General features: G+C 40.2%; 2 protein-coding genes across 2 annotated transcripts; one reads left to right on the top strand and one right to left on the bottom strand.

Annotated features, from left to right (window-relative positions):
• Positions 1–579: 579 nt before the first annotated feature.
• Positions 580–11775, bottom strand: grk1a (G protein-coupled receptor kinase 1 a). Its single transcript, XM_085805930.1, has 7 exons — positions 11019–11775; positions 8917–9044; positions 7926–8083; positions 7133–7216; positions 6263–6387; positions 4517–4718; positions 580–895 (listed from the first exon to the last, which is right to left on the bottom strand). Exons 1-7 carry the CDS (start codon positions 11718–11720, stop codon positions 597–599), a joined length of 1698 nt encoding a protein of 565 aa, XP_085662056.1. The 5' UTR covers positions 11721–11775; the 3' UTR covers positions 580–596.
• A 1457-nt stretch (positions 11776–13232) lies between these two features.
• LOC146989476 (potassium-transporting ATPase subunit beta-like) lies at positions 13233–17710 on the top strand. The gene is made up of 7 exons (XM_085805921.1): positions 13233–13407; positions 14478–14606; positions 14709–14822; positions 16340–16545; positions 16642–16704; positions 16827–16919; positions 17451–17710. The coding sequence occupies exons 1-7, from the start codon at positions 13296–13298 to the stop codon at positions 17607–17609; spliced, it is 876 nt and encodes a 291-aa protein (XP_085662047.1). The 5' UTR covers positions 13233–13295; the 3' UTR covers positions 17610–17710.
• Positions 17711–18214: the final 504 nt, after the last annotated feature.

Genomic DNA, 18214 nt, shown 5'->3' with positions numbered 1-18214 from the left:
TCTACGTTTATATATCTATGATTATTATCTATCAGAGCTGCAGCAGCGTCATCATCATCACCACCTCCCTCTTCTCCTGCACTGCAAAAACTCAAAATCTTTCCAAGAATATTTGTCTTATTTCTAGTCAAAATGTAATTTCTAGTCAAAACAAATCTCATTCTACTTAAAATAAGACTCATCACATTAAAAAGCAGCTTGTTTTTAGACACTTTTTACTTCTTTCAAGCAGATTTTCACTTGAAATAAGTAGAGAAATCTGCCAGTGGAGCAAGTTTTTCTTTCTTATTACAAGCGCAAAAAACCTGCTTTCACTGGCAGATTTTTCTACTTATTTCAAGTGAAAATTAGTTTGAAACAAGTGAAAATGATCTAAAAACAAGTTAATTTTTAGGTGATGAATCTTATTTTAAGTGGAAAGAGATTAGTTTTGACTAGAAATGAGACATTTTGACAAGAAATAAGACAAATATTCTTGGAAAGATTTTGAGTTTTTGCAGTGCATCGTCATCATCATCATCACCTCCCTCTTCTCCTGTGTGTCTGTATAAAGGATCAGGATGTGAAGTCATGTGTTCACTGACGGTGAGTGGGCGTTAGGACACGCTGCAGGTGGACGACTTGGCAGGCGGCGGCCGCTCCAGGACGGATTCTCGGCGCAGGTCGTCGGGCGGAGCGCCGCCGGGGCCCCAGACCGTCAGCTCGGCGTAGATCCCCGTCTCGATCATCTCCTCCTGCCACGGGATGGAGACGTTCCCCGAGGCGAACTGGTGGAAGAAGCCGCCGTCCTCGTCCTCCAGCTGCACGCCCTTCACCGTGGAGAAGGCCCCCACCTCGCCGATGTCCTTGGCGTAGACCGTCTTCGAGTCCGGGACGAAGGGCGGAGGAAGGATCCCTGAGGAGACGGAGAGGACCACGTCAGACTCTAGGGCTGATAGGGACGATACGCTTTTCTCCCGATTCCATTCTTCTACGATTTTTTTTGGATGGCGATTCGATTTAAATTGCGATTCTACGATATTGCAGATTCTCTCGATTTTTAGTTTTTAGCATTTTTAACATTTATCTGCACCAGGGTTTATACAGGAATCTTGAAGTTAATTTCAATACCTTTTTAAGACTTTTTCAAGACCTTCTCAATATTTTTTAATACCTCACCGCCGCTTCAAGCTGTAACCATTTACATCAGTGACACTTTTAACTTAACAGTTTTAGTTTTTGAGATAAAGACTACAGACCACTATGATACAACAGAATTCAAAAAAGGCTGGGATAATAAATCAAAGGCAAAGTTTATCCAAAAAAACATTGCTCAACTCTCAAGAAAAACAAAAACAACAATCTTCTTTTCTTTTTCATGAACCGGTTCATCTTTGTTTTTTAATAAAACAAATAAATTTATACACTTTCAAAATGTTTTTTACAACTCAAACTCTTGGACAGCTAATTCAGAAAAAATACCTTCAATATTTAAGACTTTATAAAGTCGTGAAAAGACTTTTTAATACTTTTTAAGGGTCTTAATTTTCCCAAAATTGATTTATCACCCTTTAAAGCAGTACTAAAGAACTTTCAGTTTTGGTTGAGTTTGGCGGCACCAGTGGCCCAAAGCGGTAGTGTTTTGCCTGAAGGAAGACTCCATTTCCCATGAACACTAGCGTGAAGCCCTGTAAATATCCTGCATTAAAATTAACAGAAGACATCAAAACTAAGTTTCTGTTTCCAGTGGATCATTTCAAAGTGAAAACACAAACATAATCCATTGCTAAAGTGCCGTTTTGCCTGTTCCCTCCTTGTTGTGACTCGCAAAAGTGAAAGTGAAACTTAAGTGAGAGCAGGGTTCCTACCATGCTCCTCAAAGCTGCTTAGTGCCAGAGAAAGAGATACAGACCATAATGATACAGACCCCCTCAGGCCACGACAGAGGTGTCATTCAACTTGTTATAAGTCGATGTATCATCACAAAAGTTATGAAAATATTTTATGAAGGTTGAAAAGTTACTTAGTGCTGGTTTAAATTGCGATTCTACGATATTGCAGATTCTCTTGATTTTTAGTCTTTAGCATTTTTAACATTTATCTGCACACAAATACTGTAGGAGCCTATAAATTAACATACTCCATTATAAAGTGAACTTAAACCCTTTTCAAAACCTGGACTCTCTGGATGTAAAAAAGGCACAAATGCACATTGCACAATATTTTAAAAAATTCAAAAAGAAAAAAAATTCAAAAAAAAAAATTGATTTTTGAAAAAAAAAATCGATTTAAAAATCGTCCAAAAAGATATCACGATATTTATGTGAATCGATTTTTTCTCCCACCCCTATCAGACTCTGTGGTGTTTGTCTTATTTGACTTATTCTAACTGTCTGTTGCTGTTTTTAACAACTTTGAAAACACTCTTTCTTTTTTTTTTTTTTTCAAAGTATATTTTTCGGCTTTTTTGCCTTTATTTGATAGTGATGACAGTAGAGATAGACAGGAAAAATGGGGAGGCAGAGAGGGGGAATGACACGCAGGAAAGGTCTGCCCGACGCGGGATTCGAACCGGGGACGCCTGCGGCGAGGACTGTAGCCTCTACATGGGGCGGCCGCTCTACCCACTGCGCCACGCACCGCCCCGAAAACACTCTTTCTTCTTTAAATCTTTAAAGATCTTTAAAGCAGAAGTAAGTGATATATTTGTGTTACTATAAGTCTTAAATAGTTGTATCTTCCGACAGCAATCACTTCTATAGAGTGTTTGGTCTGAAACACGGGTCTGTCAGTCACTCTGCTCTGCTCTGAGCCCAGGAGAAAACTTTCCTTGTATCCTACAACCTTTATCCAATGAGGAGAGAGAACGGCATAAAGGGGCAGTCCTCTCTGTGTGTGCAGCCAAGGGATCTTCAGATCTTCAGATCTTTAAAAACACAAAACTCGACTGTTAAACTACTTTCACCCAACGAAAGATTCACAACGACCTCTGTGCATGTTTCACTATGAGACTTTTTATGTTTCCTGCTGCAGTTTAATGAGGATTTTTCACTTTGTGGTTCTGTGGTTTTCTCAGTTTTGTTTGGTTTTAGCTGGTTTTTATTTCATTTTTTCAGTCCCAGGTAAATGACTCTTTCTTCTTTTATTGTCTTGTGAATCTTTTTCCTAATGACTTTAGTAGTTGAGTTGGTGCAACACAAATAAACTTAATGTAATTACCTGTGAAGGAGGTGAAATACTTCAACCTGCTCTTTGCTCATCAGGATATTTTACTCAACCGGTGAAAACACACACAGAACTGAATATTTGTTAGTTATTTCAAAACTGAAACAAGATGTAACATGAACAGTCAAAGCTGCCACAAAATAGTGTTGATTAGAATAAAAATGTGTTACATAACATTCAAAAATTACGAATAAAAGTGCAACAACAACATTCAACATTCATAAAAACAACTTTAGAGAGTTTAACAATACAACTGTCATGGCAGCAAACTCACATAAGTTCAAATAAATGCATTTACATCTAATTATTTAGGTTTTTACTCTGAGCCAACAGCAGCAAATCAATCGCATCAAGTTCAGTAGCATCACAAAACTTTAGAAAAAAGCAGCAACAGGGGTGACTAGATATTGATATTGTTAATTATTTATTATTTTTTTGAAGTCTGTGTGGAAGCAGCAGAAAATAAAAAGTAAAATAAAACAGTGAAACCTGCAGATTTTAGTCTTTATTTTACTTTAAAGTCGACTGTTTTTAGTGAATTCGGGTTTTTTTTGTGCAGCTGCAACATGAAACAGATGAAGCAGAATAAACTGAATCTTTCTTCACTTTTATCCGTAAATCTTTAATTACATCACACTTTACTTCCAGATCTTCCTGTTACATACAACATATTTTCACACACTTATCTTAATATTTTAATTTATGTAATTTTTTTTTCTTAACATTTTCTGGCTTCTATTGTTATTATGATTATGTTTTTGTTTCCTGACACTTTTACTTTGAAGCTCAACATCGTTGTTTCTTTCCTTTCTTTTTCTCGGCTACTCTGTAAATGAGTTTCCACCTTAATGTCAGAATAAACTGTTAAAATAAAGGTTTAAAGCAGAAGTAAGCGATCCGGTCGTTTTGGCTAATGCTGCGTACCAGATCGAACTGGTACAACTTCACAGGTCGGAAAAACACGAGTTACGAGTTGCCTTGAACGCACCATAACAGTCCTCGTCCCTACGTCACCACATTCACGAGCATCCCTTGGCTGCACACACAGCCCTGCATGCAGTTCTCTCTCCTCATTGGATAAAAACTGTAGGATACGATAAATGTTTTCTCTTCGGCTCAGAGCAGAGCAGAGTGACTGACAGACCCGTGTTTCAGACCAAACACTCTATAGAAGTGATTGCTGTCGGAAGATAGAACTATTTAAGACTTATATTAACACAAATATATCGCTTACTTCTGCTTTAATGGACGACTGAATAAAGAAAAGCAGAAGCAGACGTGTGGTGGTGACCGGTTTGTGTCGCTCACTGACCTGCGTTCAGTTTCCTCCAGTTGACGTCTCTGAAGAAGGGATGAGCCCGCAGCTCGTCACACGACCCGTTCCTGAAGCCGAGGCGTTTGTCGACCTCTTTGTGCAGCAGACCTTCGCAGAAGGAGCGAGCTTCGTCGCTGAACTTCTCTGGATACGTCACGGGGTCGTTCAGGATCCGCTTCTTCACCACCTTGTTCTCCAACTTCAGACACAACAGAGAAGCTCCGGTTAAAACTCGCTGAGTAGAGGTCCAGAGGAGAACGAACAGTAGACGCTCTCAGACACGAGCCTGTACAGACAGATGAGATGATCAGTTTGAGCTGAGTCCTGCTGTGTTTTCCTGTGTGAACGAGAAACAGAGACTGAGGCAGGGCCGTTGTATGACTGATTTATTCTGCGTAAGACCCTGACTAATACTCATAGTACACTGTAAAAACTCAACATCTTTCCAAGAATATTTGTCTTATTTCTTGTCCAAATGTCTCATTTCTAGTCAAAACTAATCTCTTTCCACTTAAAATAAGACTCATTACCTAAAAATTAACTTGTTTTTAGATCATTTTCACTTAAATTCACAATAAAATTGAAAAATCTGCCAGTGAAAGTAAGTTTTTTGTGCTTGTAATAAGGAAGAAAAACTTGCTCCACTATCAGATTTTTTCTACTTATTCCAAGTGAAAATCTGCTTGAAAGAAGTAAAAAAGTGTCTAAAAACAAGCTGCTTTTAATATGATGTGTCTTATTTTAAGTAGAATGAGATTTGTTTTGACTAGAAATTACATTTTGACTAGAAATAAGACAAATATTCTTGCTAAGATACTTGAGTTTTTGCAGTGTAATGCTGCATTAGCATCAAAACAAAGAAGGCTAAATAAAAAACGATAATACGTACATAGTCTAAGAAAAAAAAAGGAAAAGTTAGGGGGAGGGGCCCACTTTAGTATTCTTTAAGGGGGCCCAGAATTCCTAGCAACGGCCCTGGACTGAGGATCAGATCAGATACAGGAACTGAACCGAGACCCAGCAGCTAGTTTCTTTCTGTGAGAAAACAAGAAAACATCCATAAATCCTGCTCCGGAGATAAAAAGAGAAACTTCAAATCACTTCTACAACAATCCAAACAGATAAAAACAACTTTCTGAGGCGAAAAATTCCTTCTTTATTATGGTTTATAACTTTTAGCTATGAAAATAAGGAAAAAGTCAAGGTCGGTTTTTAGTTTTTTGGCTTGATGGGACATAAACCTGTTTTATACTGAATAAGAAGTATTTACTAGTTGACATAAAGAGTTTGCTGAGGTTGGACAGATTCTGAGTATGTGCAACACTTGACACTTGAAAATGATAAAAAAATTCAATGGGAAAAACACTAAACGAAAAAATGAAAATGTGTGATTGTGAGTTAAATCCAGCAGGTGAATCCAGGCCTTTTATGTCAGTGTTCATGCACAATCATCCAAACACCATTTGAAATCCTGTACACGTTAAATATCTGTGATAATCAACATAAACATAAAAACAAAAGTGTAAATTTGTGATGAAACTCAAAAGTTTAAAGTTAAACGAAGGTCACAGCTTCGTATTCTGCAGCAGTGTCAGCATCAGGCCACAGGTCGGTGATGTTGAGCTGTTAGATCTGACATGGCTGTTCCTGTATCATCACACAGGGTTAAAATAAACATCACATGACAGAAGGAGTTAAAAGACGTAAAGAAACCACAGTGAATCTACGGTTATTTATATTCACCTTCTCTCCTCGGGTCCGGAACGGCCCTTTAGCAGCCAGGAACTCGTACAGAGTGACGCCCAGAGTGAAATAATCCACAGAGAAGTCGTATTCTTCTCCTCTGAGCAGCTCTGGAGCCATGAAACCTGCAGCCGAGACAAAACAGCAAGTGATCAGTCATCATCAATATATTATATATATCTATAGATTCTTCATTAAGTTCAAACATTTGATTGCTGTGTTTTTTGTTAGTTTTTTTTTTGCCTGTGTGACAGAAATCTGAGGACTGAAACAAATTAAGTTCAAGTGATGGGTGAGAGTGTGTGCAGCTCTCTTCAAATTATACCATGCATGAAGTTAAAGACTAAAGAAATATTGTACAAAACAAAACAAACCTTACTGATAGAAGCAGCCTCGCTATATTATTATAATGAAACTACCACCCACGTGTTACTGAATGAAATTATGACTTTAAATACTTCTACTATTACCAAAAATAATTGGTTTTATAGTTATAATTTGATGTGATATTAAAGCAGAGCCAGTAACCAAGAGCATTTACTAAAAGAGCTCTTTATTATTCCTTATTCATAAAGGTTATTACTGTATATGATAATTACTTTAAAAAACAACAACAACCAGAGAATAAAAAACAACTATGGCAGATTCAGTGCATATACAATACTTACATTATCTGTTAAAGCTGATATAAGCATTAAGATATTTAATCTCCAGTCTTTGTGCTCTATTAAATGATCTATTGCAGTGTAAATAACATAATACAGACAGACTGTGGCGCTGTGGGTTTTGTGGGTGTGGACGCTGATCCCAGATCCTTAAACCTTTAAATAAAATAAATAAATAGATCCTGCTGTCTGTCCTGGATCGTACCTGGAGTCCCGGCGTAGCCTTTGGTTTTGAGCTGATCCTCCGCGAGCTCCACGGCCAAACCAAGGTCGGAGATCCGGACGTTTCCTGAGGACAAACACGAGGACAAAGTCAAGAGCCGCGGACGTCACAGATACGAGTGTTGACCTGCTCTCTACGTCTCCACGACGACTCGTTCACCTGTCGTAGTGTGATAACTCTGAGATGTCCTTGTGTTTGGTTCGACACTGTGAAGTGTGTGGCACGTGCATGTGTCTTTTGACTTAAAGAGCCTGAGAATAAGACTTTTCTAAAGTTAAAGGGAGTGGCTATAACGTTATTATAATAAAATAAGTTTGTGTCTTTGGTTTCTACATTACATTGTGATGTTTTAAAGGACAGTTAATCATTTTACGACGTGTGTGAACTTATTTGTTCAGGTGCATCTGTGTATGAACTGAAGCTATAGTCAGGACACGATTAGCTTAGCACAAAGTCTGGAAACAAGAAGAAAACCTGTCTGTGTTCATTAATCCACAACTAAATGTTCTTGCTTTAACTCTAATGTTCTATTCTCAATGAAATAAACAAGATATTTCAGGTGTGTCTGAGCAGATTGTGTCGCCTTTGGACTGAACCACGACAGTCGTGTCTTCACATTTCCAGTATTTGTGCTAATATTAAGTTAATTCAACCAGATCTTCTTACCTAACCCTCTAGGAAACTGAAAAAGAAAATTTGTAATGGTCCAAATATAATATCAGTGAACCTAGACCTCCGACTAAAGACAACGACATGTCTCAGTCTTGTCTCTGACCTTGGTTGTCCAGCAGCACGTTCTCCGGCTTCAGGTCTCTGTAGATGATCCTCTTCTGGTGCAGGTGCTCCATACCCTGGATGATCTGAGCAGCGTAGTAACAGGACCGCGGCTCGTCAAACCCGGGGTTGTTTTCATCCACGTTGTAAATGTGATACCTGGTCACATCAGTCAGAGGAGGAGCGTGTGAGGAAAAACATGTGATGGAGACATTTGTTATAAACACAGATTATTTCCCTTTCTAAACACAGCATCTCTGTGTATCTTAACCCTCTTTAAATGTATCTGCAACAATCAATCAGTCAATTAATTTGTTGGCAAAGAGACATATAGCTGCTATTGAGATTATTAATTATTCATTTCTGTTGTACTTAAAGCAAAAATACCAAACATTCACTGGCACCAACCTCAAAAGTTGTGGGACTGAATACAGCAAATGGTGCTTTATTTGACTTTTGAGATATTACAACAGGTATTTTTCACTATTTTCTGACTTTACATAGACAAAATGATAAATCTATATCAGTAGAATATACTGTAGTGGCCCTGTGAGCTCAGCACACTGAGCACAACGTAAGAAAATACTTGCAAATACACAAACGCACTACAAATATTCACAATAGAGGAATCTCTGGGGTATGATATTAATATGATGATTTAATCTGCCAAATAAAACTATGTAGCAATTAAGATTGTAATGGTGCTTAATTGCTGGTACTTTATAGTACAAATATGTTATATGATAAAGCATGATGACAATGAGATTTGAGGCTTAACAGCTCAGCTCAGATAAATGTGGGATCACTGTTGGACAGGCAACAAGCCACACTGCCGTTTTTGTCAGCTTATCAGTTTATAAATGATTTATGAAGCTTAGTAAATAAATAATAAACCATTAATAAATCCTCTATAAGGCTAGCTTCAACGTAAAGTGGTACCAACACATTTTATAAACACTGATCAGGATGTCAGTGAGTGAGTTAGCTCTGACCTCAGGTCTCCTCCGTTCATGAGGGTCATGACCAGACACAGCTCTGTTCTGGACTGGAAGGCGTACGCCAAAGACACGATGAACCGGCTGTGAACTCGAGCCAGGATCTTTTTCTCCACCATCGCCCCCTACAGGCCAGAGAGGGACAGCAGATATTTGTATTGATCATAGCATTCAAGGCTTCTGTCGTCTTTAGTCTGTATCATTAATGACCCCCACCACCCACTACACTCATACTTCACCCTCCTCCCCTCTGGTCGTAGGTTCAGACAACCGTCCTGCAGAACAACCCGCTTCTGCAAAAGCTTCGTCCCCTCTGCCATTACAGCTCTATATGTAGGTATTATTTTTCTGGTGTTGCACATGTGTTGGTGTTTTGTCTGGGACAGAACTGTGAAAATGAATTTCCCCTCGGGGACAATAAATTATGAATCTGAATCTGAATCTGAAAGAGTCTGAAACAGGGCAAAGCAAGTTAAAGTAGTTAAAGCTTCAGTTGGTAACAATTATTCAGTCATATTTGCTGGAACTGTCACTATATTCTGATGGTCAGACATTAAATGAGTAATTTAGGACAAAATCCAACTCCTCTGGCTCCACCTACAGCCTGTAATCGTATTTGCCAAAATCCACCGCGCCCGACGATTCTCCACCAGTCAGGTAGAGGGAGCAGGAGGAGCAGCCAATCGCCGCTCCTACACGTCGTGCTATGGATACGGTACATCTTCTGTGGGTGCGTTTATGGCTACTTTGTGTGTGTCTGTGTGTGTGTGGGGCGCTTGGCAGAGGCAAAGACGGTTTATAAACTCTTTGGCAGAGGTTCATAAAGGGACCTGACGGAGTATTGTCTTGAAATTTCCGACCAAGTCGCGGAGTTTACTTTCACTTTCGTCAACTTACCAACTGGAGCTTTAAAGGTAGAGTCTGGAGGTTTTCGCTCAAAAATAAACGCTAATACACAGCCTAATACAAATGAAATCCGTCTTAATCGTCACCTATGGACTTCTACTCCTGTGTGGTGGTGACTGTGTCTGCAGACTAGAGCCCCCTCCCCCCGCCTGTATGTTGGTCTTTTGCTTTGTTTGGTTGTGCACGGGGACGTTTCTGGGTGGAGAGTCGTGTTTTCTCTCCAGCCAATGACGGAGCTCAGGTGAAGCTCCGTGCAGCAGAGCAGGAGGGCTGCTAGCCCCGCTAGCTGTCGCGGATAAAAGCGGCTAGCATCCGCCGCTAGCACCCGCTTCCCAGCTCACCAAAATGGCCCTCCTACTCGTAACAGCATAACACTGGACGCTCCCGTTGACGGTGACGGACGGGTATCGGCTGCCACTCCAGTGCTTCTGTATTTCCTTTTCTTTGCTGCTGCTGCTGCTGCTGCACAGTTGAGGCCGGGAGGAGGGGCCCAGTTTGAATGTTTGGTTTACAAACTGCAGCGAACAAACCTCCAGACTCTACCTTTAAACTGAACTACATACTGTAGCTTTACTCTTCTTAATTTACTGTCTCCTTTAATTTCCCTATAATTGAAGGTCAAAGGTCAACATCACCAACATAGACATGTCTATGATCACCAGGCTTTGGCTTGAAGTGTAGTGCACAGAGGAAGTGTCGTATGATGGTTGAAATTAAGTAAGACTTTACTTAATTGTACATCTAAAAATGTTGTGACTCCCTAAACTTCACTTTTATTTCAATTAGAAAATACTATGATTTATTTGCACCAACTATTTCTCCTTTGTTCTTCATAGTTTTTTGTGTCTGCAGCTCTATTTCCACATAGGATGCGTCTTGTGCAGAACTAACCAGCTTTACTGTGATGATATTACACTGTAGTGACTCTGATCATCCTGGTGTTACTGTATCAGTTGAATTGGACGGTGCTGAGTAAAGTTACAGGCATCCTGTTTGTTTTGGATAGCGAGCAGAAAATTAGGAAATCTACTCAAGAGCTGCTCCATTTATAAACATGGCATTTTCTATTAGGAGATCAAAACGGCTCTCATCTAGTTACGGACTGCGTTTACAAGGCGGGATTATACACAGACACAAAACACAAACGAGACAACAACTCGTATTTCCCATTATTTCGATGTGCGCGCACTGACCTCGTAACCTTTTCTCTTCTTCAGCCTCTTCTTGTTGAGCTTCTTGCAGGCGTACAGTTTCCCCGTGGCCTTCATCTGACACGCCGACACTTCCCCAAAGCCCCCTTTGCCCAACACACGGAAATCCAAGAACCAGTCCTCTCCCATGGGCTGCGTCTCCAGCCACTTCCACTGCAGGAACCTTTTCAGATACATAGTCTCCAGGAAGAAGGTGTAGGGCACCTCCTTCAGAAAGTCCATCACACAGTCCATGGTCTCGTTGAAGAGATCGTCCCCGGCCCCTTGGTGTTTCTCTTTGACCTTTGTGATGCCGTTTTCGGGAAGAAACGGGCAGAAGAACTTGGCGTCCGGCTCCATGTACCGGGACATGATCTTGTTCGCTTTCTGCACACGATCCTCGTCCTCGGCCATGTTGTACTCGTCGATGTCCTTCCACAGGCGGCAGGGACCTTTGTACTCTTTGTTGGCGTCCAGGAACTCGTGGAAGAGACGTTTGCCGATGGGCTGCTCCACACAGACCGTATGGAAGCCCAGGTCCAAGGTTTCCCGTAGACCTTCGCACACCGTGATGTGAGGCAGCTTCAGGCGGCCGTGGTACTTCTTGTCCCGGTTGGACGCAGGGTTGGCGGTGCCGTCCAGGCTCCCACGGGCCGAGATGTAGGCGGAGTTGGCCACCACCGTCGTCAGGCCACCGATATCCATGGTGGACGGAGAAATCTGTGAGCTGCAGCAAAAGCTACGGGACAAAAGTTTTACAAAGGAAACAGATAAGACCTGGATGTGATGTGGATTTCTTCCTCGTCCAGCGATTCAGCAGCAGAGCGTTTCATACGAACGACCATCTGAGCCTCGCAGGGAGCTCAGAGTTTCCCTGCTCTTCCTCGGACAAGCACGCAGATCTACCTGACTCATCACCACTTATCACAAGGGGATTTGTCCACGCTGTCACTCTGTAGGGCTTTATCCTGCGCTGAGTGACCCGCGACGATCACAGGTGAAGAGGAGGGAAAAGAGAAGACACAATGATGGAGCTAGAGGACTGACAGGAAGTGAGACAGAGAGAGCGAGAGGAAGAGGAGGGATAGATGTGGTATGCATGTGGTGGGCTGGTGATGAAGTCTAGAGAGAGAGTTGGACAATGGCCTCTGTTATAGAGAGAAATGAGAGAAAAAGACAGTAGATAGTGTTGACAGTAGATAGTATCCTCCTGTTCTGGTTCTGGACTCTTCTGGTCTCATCTCTTTTAACAAACCTCCAATGAGTCCATGTGTTGGACAACTTCACTTCTTTTTAAAACACAAGACATTTTCCCTCCCATAATTCCCTGTAAAACTGTGGTAAGGACGGTAGCTAACTACAGGTATTAGCTATGCTAGCTGCATGATTCCTGTAGGTCAACGACACTCACACTTCACATTGAAACATCACAACTATTTCAATGATCAATGAAAGTAAAAATAAGGTGGTGAATATGATCAACATTATCTGCTGAACATCTGTATTCAGTTCAAACAACTTGTATTCAGATTTTACAGAGCTGCTAGCTGTTAGCTTTGACAATAACGCTTGTGGCGCTCTTATATTTTCACTAAAACAGAAAATTATCTTTAATATTTCTAAGACATTGTTGTTTTCCCAGTTTCAGCCACGCTAAACAGCTCTGTGAAGGGTTTGGGTTCATCTGCAGCACATTAGCACGCTAACATTTGCAGATATCTTGTCTATTTTGATATGATTTCAACTGGCCAGTGTCTTTGAAACTTCTTGGGTTAACATTGATTTATCAAACATACACAACAGGTTTTCACTCCTTGACTATAAAAGTTCTTCTTTATTACACTGAGAAATGGAATAAAGGCATTTAGGTTTTTATTTTACCCTTCATTACGCTCTCTTCTGGCTGTTCAAGGTGATTTGAAGGTTTTTAAAGGACGTCCAATGAGAAGAAGGAAGTTCACCTGTTCGGATGCTGGCCCACCTCAGCTCCCCTACCTGCCTCGCTCCTGCAAGCCCGCCTTATCACGGCCTTATAAATAGTGAATAAGAGATAACACATCACACACATTTATCACACTGTGAAGCAACATCCAGCTGAGTTTTAGCTTTTACTGTGAACGAGAACAAGACAGGAGACAACGAGACAACGAGACATAAGCTCACAGCTGACAGCGCCTCGAAACTCCTCGACAGGAGGGAGGATAAAACAAAGAAGGAAGAGAAAAGTAAAAGGTTGAAGTTTAGTAAAACTGTGGATCCTGGTCAGGACAGAGCTTCATCATGGCGACGCTGAAGGAGAAGAGGACGTGTGGGCAGCGATGTGAAGACTTTGGCCGTTTTGTCTGGAACTCAGACACCGGGATGTTTTTTGGGAGAACGCCAGAAAAATGGGGTAGGAATAAAATAATTTTAAAAAATGTCTTCATGAGCCACTTTTATATGCTGAATTTTTAAGTTATCAATGATTCTGTGTTGAATATAGTGAATTTAAATGATTTTGTAGTTTCATTCACTTTTGGTGATGGAGATTTTTGTCTCTTCAAGGTATCTAGAAATCTAGCATTTTGACTAACTTTTAAATTGCATTAAAAATTTGTTGCTGTTTTGCTTTTTTGTCCACTACTGAGTTTTACCATCACATCGTATACCGTTTCTCCGACAATTAAACAGTGGAAATGAAAGGATTTCCTCAAATCAAAGTAAAAGTATAGATTCATTTGCACTTGTTTCAAGTTTGTAATAGGCAAGGCAAGGCAATTTTATCTGTATAGCCCGTTTTTACAAACAGTTTGTCTCAAAGGGCTTTACATGGCATCATAACAACATCCTCTGTCCTTAGACCCTCACATCGACTGAGGAAAAACTCCACGGAAACCCTTTTAACAGGGAAAAATCGGAGAAACCTCAGAGTGAGCAACAGAGGAGGGATCCCTCACCCAGGACGGACAGACGTGCAATAGATGTTGTTACAGACAAGAAAACAGTTTACAGTTTATGTCACAGAATGTGCGAAATATGGAAATGTTAGCAGGAGAAATCAGATGCCCTCATGTACATCGACTAGGAGTTACCATCTGTCCGTGCGGGCCCTGAAGTGGTCATTAAGAGGAATATTAAAATAATCTCACAATGTAACGCACTGGAAAGCACCACTGTGTGTGTGACTTTTTGTGTCCTTTTAATATCACCACAGTAAAGTGTATGTGTGCAGCATGTGGACGGGCACAGATAAGCCTGCTGTGGCGAGATAAGCTTCATAAGTTTTGTGTTTTGTTTGATCTTAGTTACAATCAGATAAAATTCAGCTCATATCGACAGAGGACGCCTTGACCTCTGCAGACAGACACACTCACACCTTTTTAACCACAATTCAAAACATGAAAACTTGAAAATGAGAGACAATGTGCAACCATGAAGATGTGAGAAATAAAAACACATCTGTATGAATCTGTCTCTTCACAGTCTACATCAGTATGTACTACGTGGCCTTCTACGTGATCATGACCGGCCTCTTCTCTCTGGCCATCTACGTGCTCATGTACACCCTGTGTCCGTACGCCCCTGACTACCAAGACCGGCTAAAATCCCCGGGTAAAAACAACAACAACAACAACAACAACAACTAAGAGTTCAGACGATAACAGACTAAACCAGAGCGCCTGTCGTTAACCTGCTCTGTGTTTGCCGGTTCAGGGGTGATGGTGTGGCCCGACACTTACGGAGAGGAGGCCGTTGAAATCTGCTACAACACGTCAGACAAGAAGAGCTGGATGAAGATGTCCACCATCCTCAACGAGTTCCTGAAGCGTTAGTATTTATTTCTACCATTTAAAGGGATAGTTCACCCAAAATTGAAATTTTATCCGTGGCTTCTCTGAGTTACAGGGGGTCTCGGTGTAGCAGTGCATGTGTCCATATGACGGTTGCAAATGGATACCAACTGCCTTCGTATTCTGACGAACCGGGAAGAGGAGCTTCAGCTACAAACAAGCTTGAAATATAGACTTATTTAATTTTTTTCGGGACAATTTCGCATTTTGAGGCTTCAATACAAGACGGACATTACATACGAGCAGCATGGATGTTTTTTGGTGTGTCTTTTTGTTACGAAGACAGTTGGTATCCATTTGCAACCGTTATATGTATTGTATTGTATTGTATTGTATTGTATTTTTATTTAGCACATAAAAGATGTATAAAACAGCATATTAAAAAAGTGGAACGACAACGACAAGAGACATACAAAGTATACAGTAGATAAGTGGAACGACAACGACAAGAGACATACAAAGTATACAGTAGATAAAGCAAATGTGCAGGAGAAACCAAAAAAACCCCTAAGGGCTTGTCAAGTGGTCCTCCATAAGACAAACATTCAACATAAATTTAGTTTACAGAATGAAAAAACAACATAAAACAATTAAAAAAGAGAAAATCAATATTGTGTGGATATTCAGGATAGACATTTGACATTCAGAATAAGTTCAGTTTACCATCATGTGAAAAACAAAACAATTAGAAAAGGAGAGAGAGAAAAACAAAAATGATGTAAAAAGTATGTGGAATTATGAATCGCTCAATTGGGCCAATAGAAAGTGAATTATTTGTTTCTTAAATTAATTTATACTTGTGCAGTTTCTAAGGTGGATTGGTAGTGCATTCCAAAAATGCGGACCTCTAAATCTGATTGAGAACTGAGAAAAAGTAGACTTAAAAAAGGTGAGATGAAGATTATTTGCTGATCTAGTGTTGAAATTATGAATCTGGGAATTGAACTGAAATACAGTTTGGAAACAAATTGGGAGTAACTTGTGAATAGATTGATAAACAAAAATACATATTTGAAAAGTATTTACAGCAAAAACAGGAAGAATACTTAGAGATTGAAACAGAGGTGTGGATCTAGTAAATCTGCTAGAAAATGTTATCATTTTGATGAATTGCTTTTGTAAAACGAGAATACAGTTGAGAGAGCTCTTGAAAGTGCTTGCCCAAATAATATTACAATATGAAATGAAAGGATAGATCATCGTATAATATAAATTAATCAAGATTTTACCAGGCAGGAGATGACGTATTCTTCTGATAACTCCAATATTCTAAATTTGCAACCGTTATATGGACATGCACTGCTACGCCGAGACCCCCTGTAACTCAGAGAAGCCACGGAGGACTCTGAAACTTCTCCCAGCCCTTAGTCCACATGAGGATGAGTAGATAATGAGTGAAATTTCAATTTTGAGTGAACTATCCCTTTAACGTGGGAACATTTAAAGAAATTAAGAAATTAAAGATATAAGAGTGCTTCTGCGTCTCTCCCTCAGCCTACAACGACACCATGCAGCATGAATGTAACCCGCACAACTGCACTACGGGAAAGTACTTCATCCAGAAAACTTTCTCCGGCCCCCAACACACGAAGTGGGCCTGTCCCTTCACGCAGAGCATGCTGGGAGCCTGCTCGGGACTCGAGGACCCGACCTTCGGCTACAACTGCACCATGCCTTGTGTCGTCATTAAGATGAACAGGGTTTGTTTTTTTAACAATTCACTAATAAAAAAACAATTTAATCCCATTCAATAACCAAGACAAATGATAAATGTCTCAGTGTTTTTGTCTCTGCAGATTATTGACTTCTTGCCTTCTAATCACACTGGTGTCGCCCCGTATGTCAACTGCACCGTACTGGTGAGCAACTACTGCATTGACTGGCTTCAACAACATGCAATAAAGAAAACCAGTCCGAAGTTATTTTTTATATTATATAAAAGGGCACTTTGATATGTATGTTTGTGTTCTTTCACTTACAGAAAGGACAGAACAACGTGGCCAAAATCGAGTATTTCCCTGAGGGAGGAAAAATGGATCTCTCTTATTTCCCTTACTATGGAAAACTGGCTCAGGTAAAAACAAGAAACCAGGTGCATGTATCAAGATACAGGGAGTGTGTAGGTAGATGCATGAAATATAAAGTGAGGCTGGAGATCACACTGCATATGTTTCACTTCTGACTAACTCCAAATTCAAATCACAAACTGAGCAGAGTGACAAAATGCTGCAGGACCAGTCCATTTTTTAAATATTTCAATATTTTTATCTTGTGTTTAATTTATCTAAACTCCCTTTCTTTTTCTTTTAAATCTAGTCTATGTTTCTAGTTCTATTACCTCTAACAATCTATCTATCTATCTATCTATCTATCTATCTATCTATCTATCTATCTATCTATCTATCTATCTATCTATCATCTATCTATCTATCTATCTATCTATCTATCTATCTATCTGCATATTCCTAAATAAATTACCATTTAATGAAGTTATAACTAAACAAATATTCCTCTATGAATACATTTGATCTTATTTTATATTTTATAACCTAGAAACAGTAACCGTGTGTGTCTGTGTGTTCTGCCTCCTTCCTCTGCTCCTCAGCCGACTTACATCAACCCGCTGGTCGGAGTTCGGTTCAGTCTGGTCGGAGAGAGAAACGCAACGATCCAGTGCAGAGTCGTCTCCGACAAGATCAGCTACCAGAACTACTACGACCCGTACGAGGGGAAAGTCGTCTTCTACCTCAAAGCAGTGAAATGAGAAACACGACGGAGGATACTCGAGATATCCCATAATCACCCGGTGGCCTGTCAGGATCAAAGACGGAGCAGCCGTCCACAGATTATCACTGGTTCTGTTTATTTAAGCCGCTTGTGTTCATCTGAATGAGCAGTGCAGCTGTGGTGATTTTAGAAACGTGATGAACTTCTTTGTGTTTGGATTTTTTTTGATTTTCACATAAAACAAATTAAAACATCAGAAACGACAGAAAAATTGTGACAAATAATAAAGTTTGTAAATGAAAAATCTTTCCAATTTCAGTTTGGTCTCAAAGATCATTAATGCAAAAATATTTAAAACCACCACATATGAAAAAAATATCAAACAACCTGCTCACATATAATCTGTCCAGTGTGTGTACACTCACTAATAGGACTAATAGAAATCTGCTGACTGCAGAGTTACAGGTTTATCAGCTTACACACCACAGGTACACATGGTTTTACACACACACACACACACGCACACGCTCACATACAGTATGTAGTGTGTGTGTCACTGTTACACTACACTGTTTAGACCAGGGGTGTCAAACTCATTTTAGTTCAGGGGCCACATTCACCGCAATTCGATCTCAAGTGGGC

The sequence above is a fragment of the Trachurus japonicus genome, chromosome 3, assembly GCF_045865225.1.
Source record: "Trachurus japonicus isolate A0001 chromosome 3, Traja_1.0".
Lineage (NCBI taxonomy): Eukaryota > Metazoa > Chordata > Actinopteri > Carangiformes > Carangidae > Trachurus > Trachurus japonicus.
The sequence above is the reverse complement of the archived record's forward strand: the minus strand, read 5'-3'. Positions and strand labels throughout refer to the sequence as shown.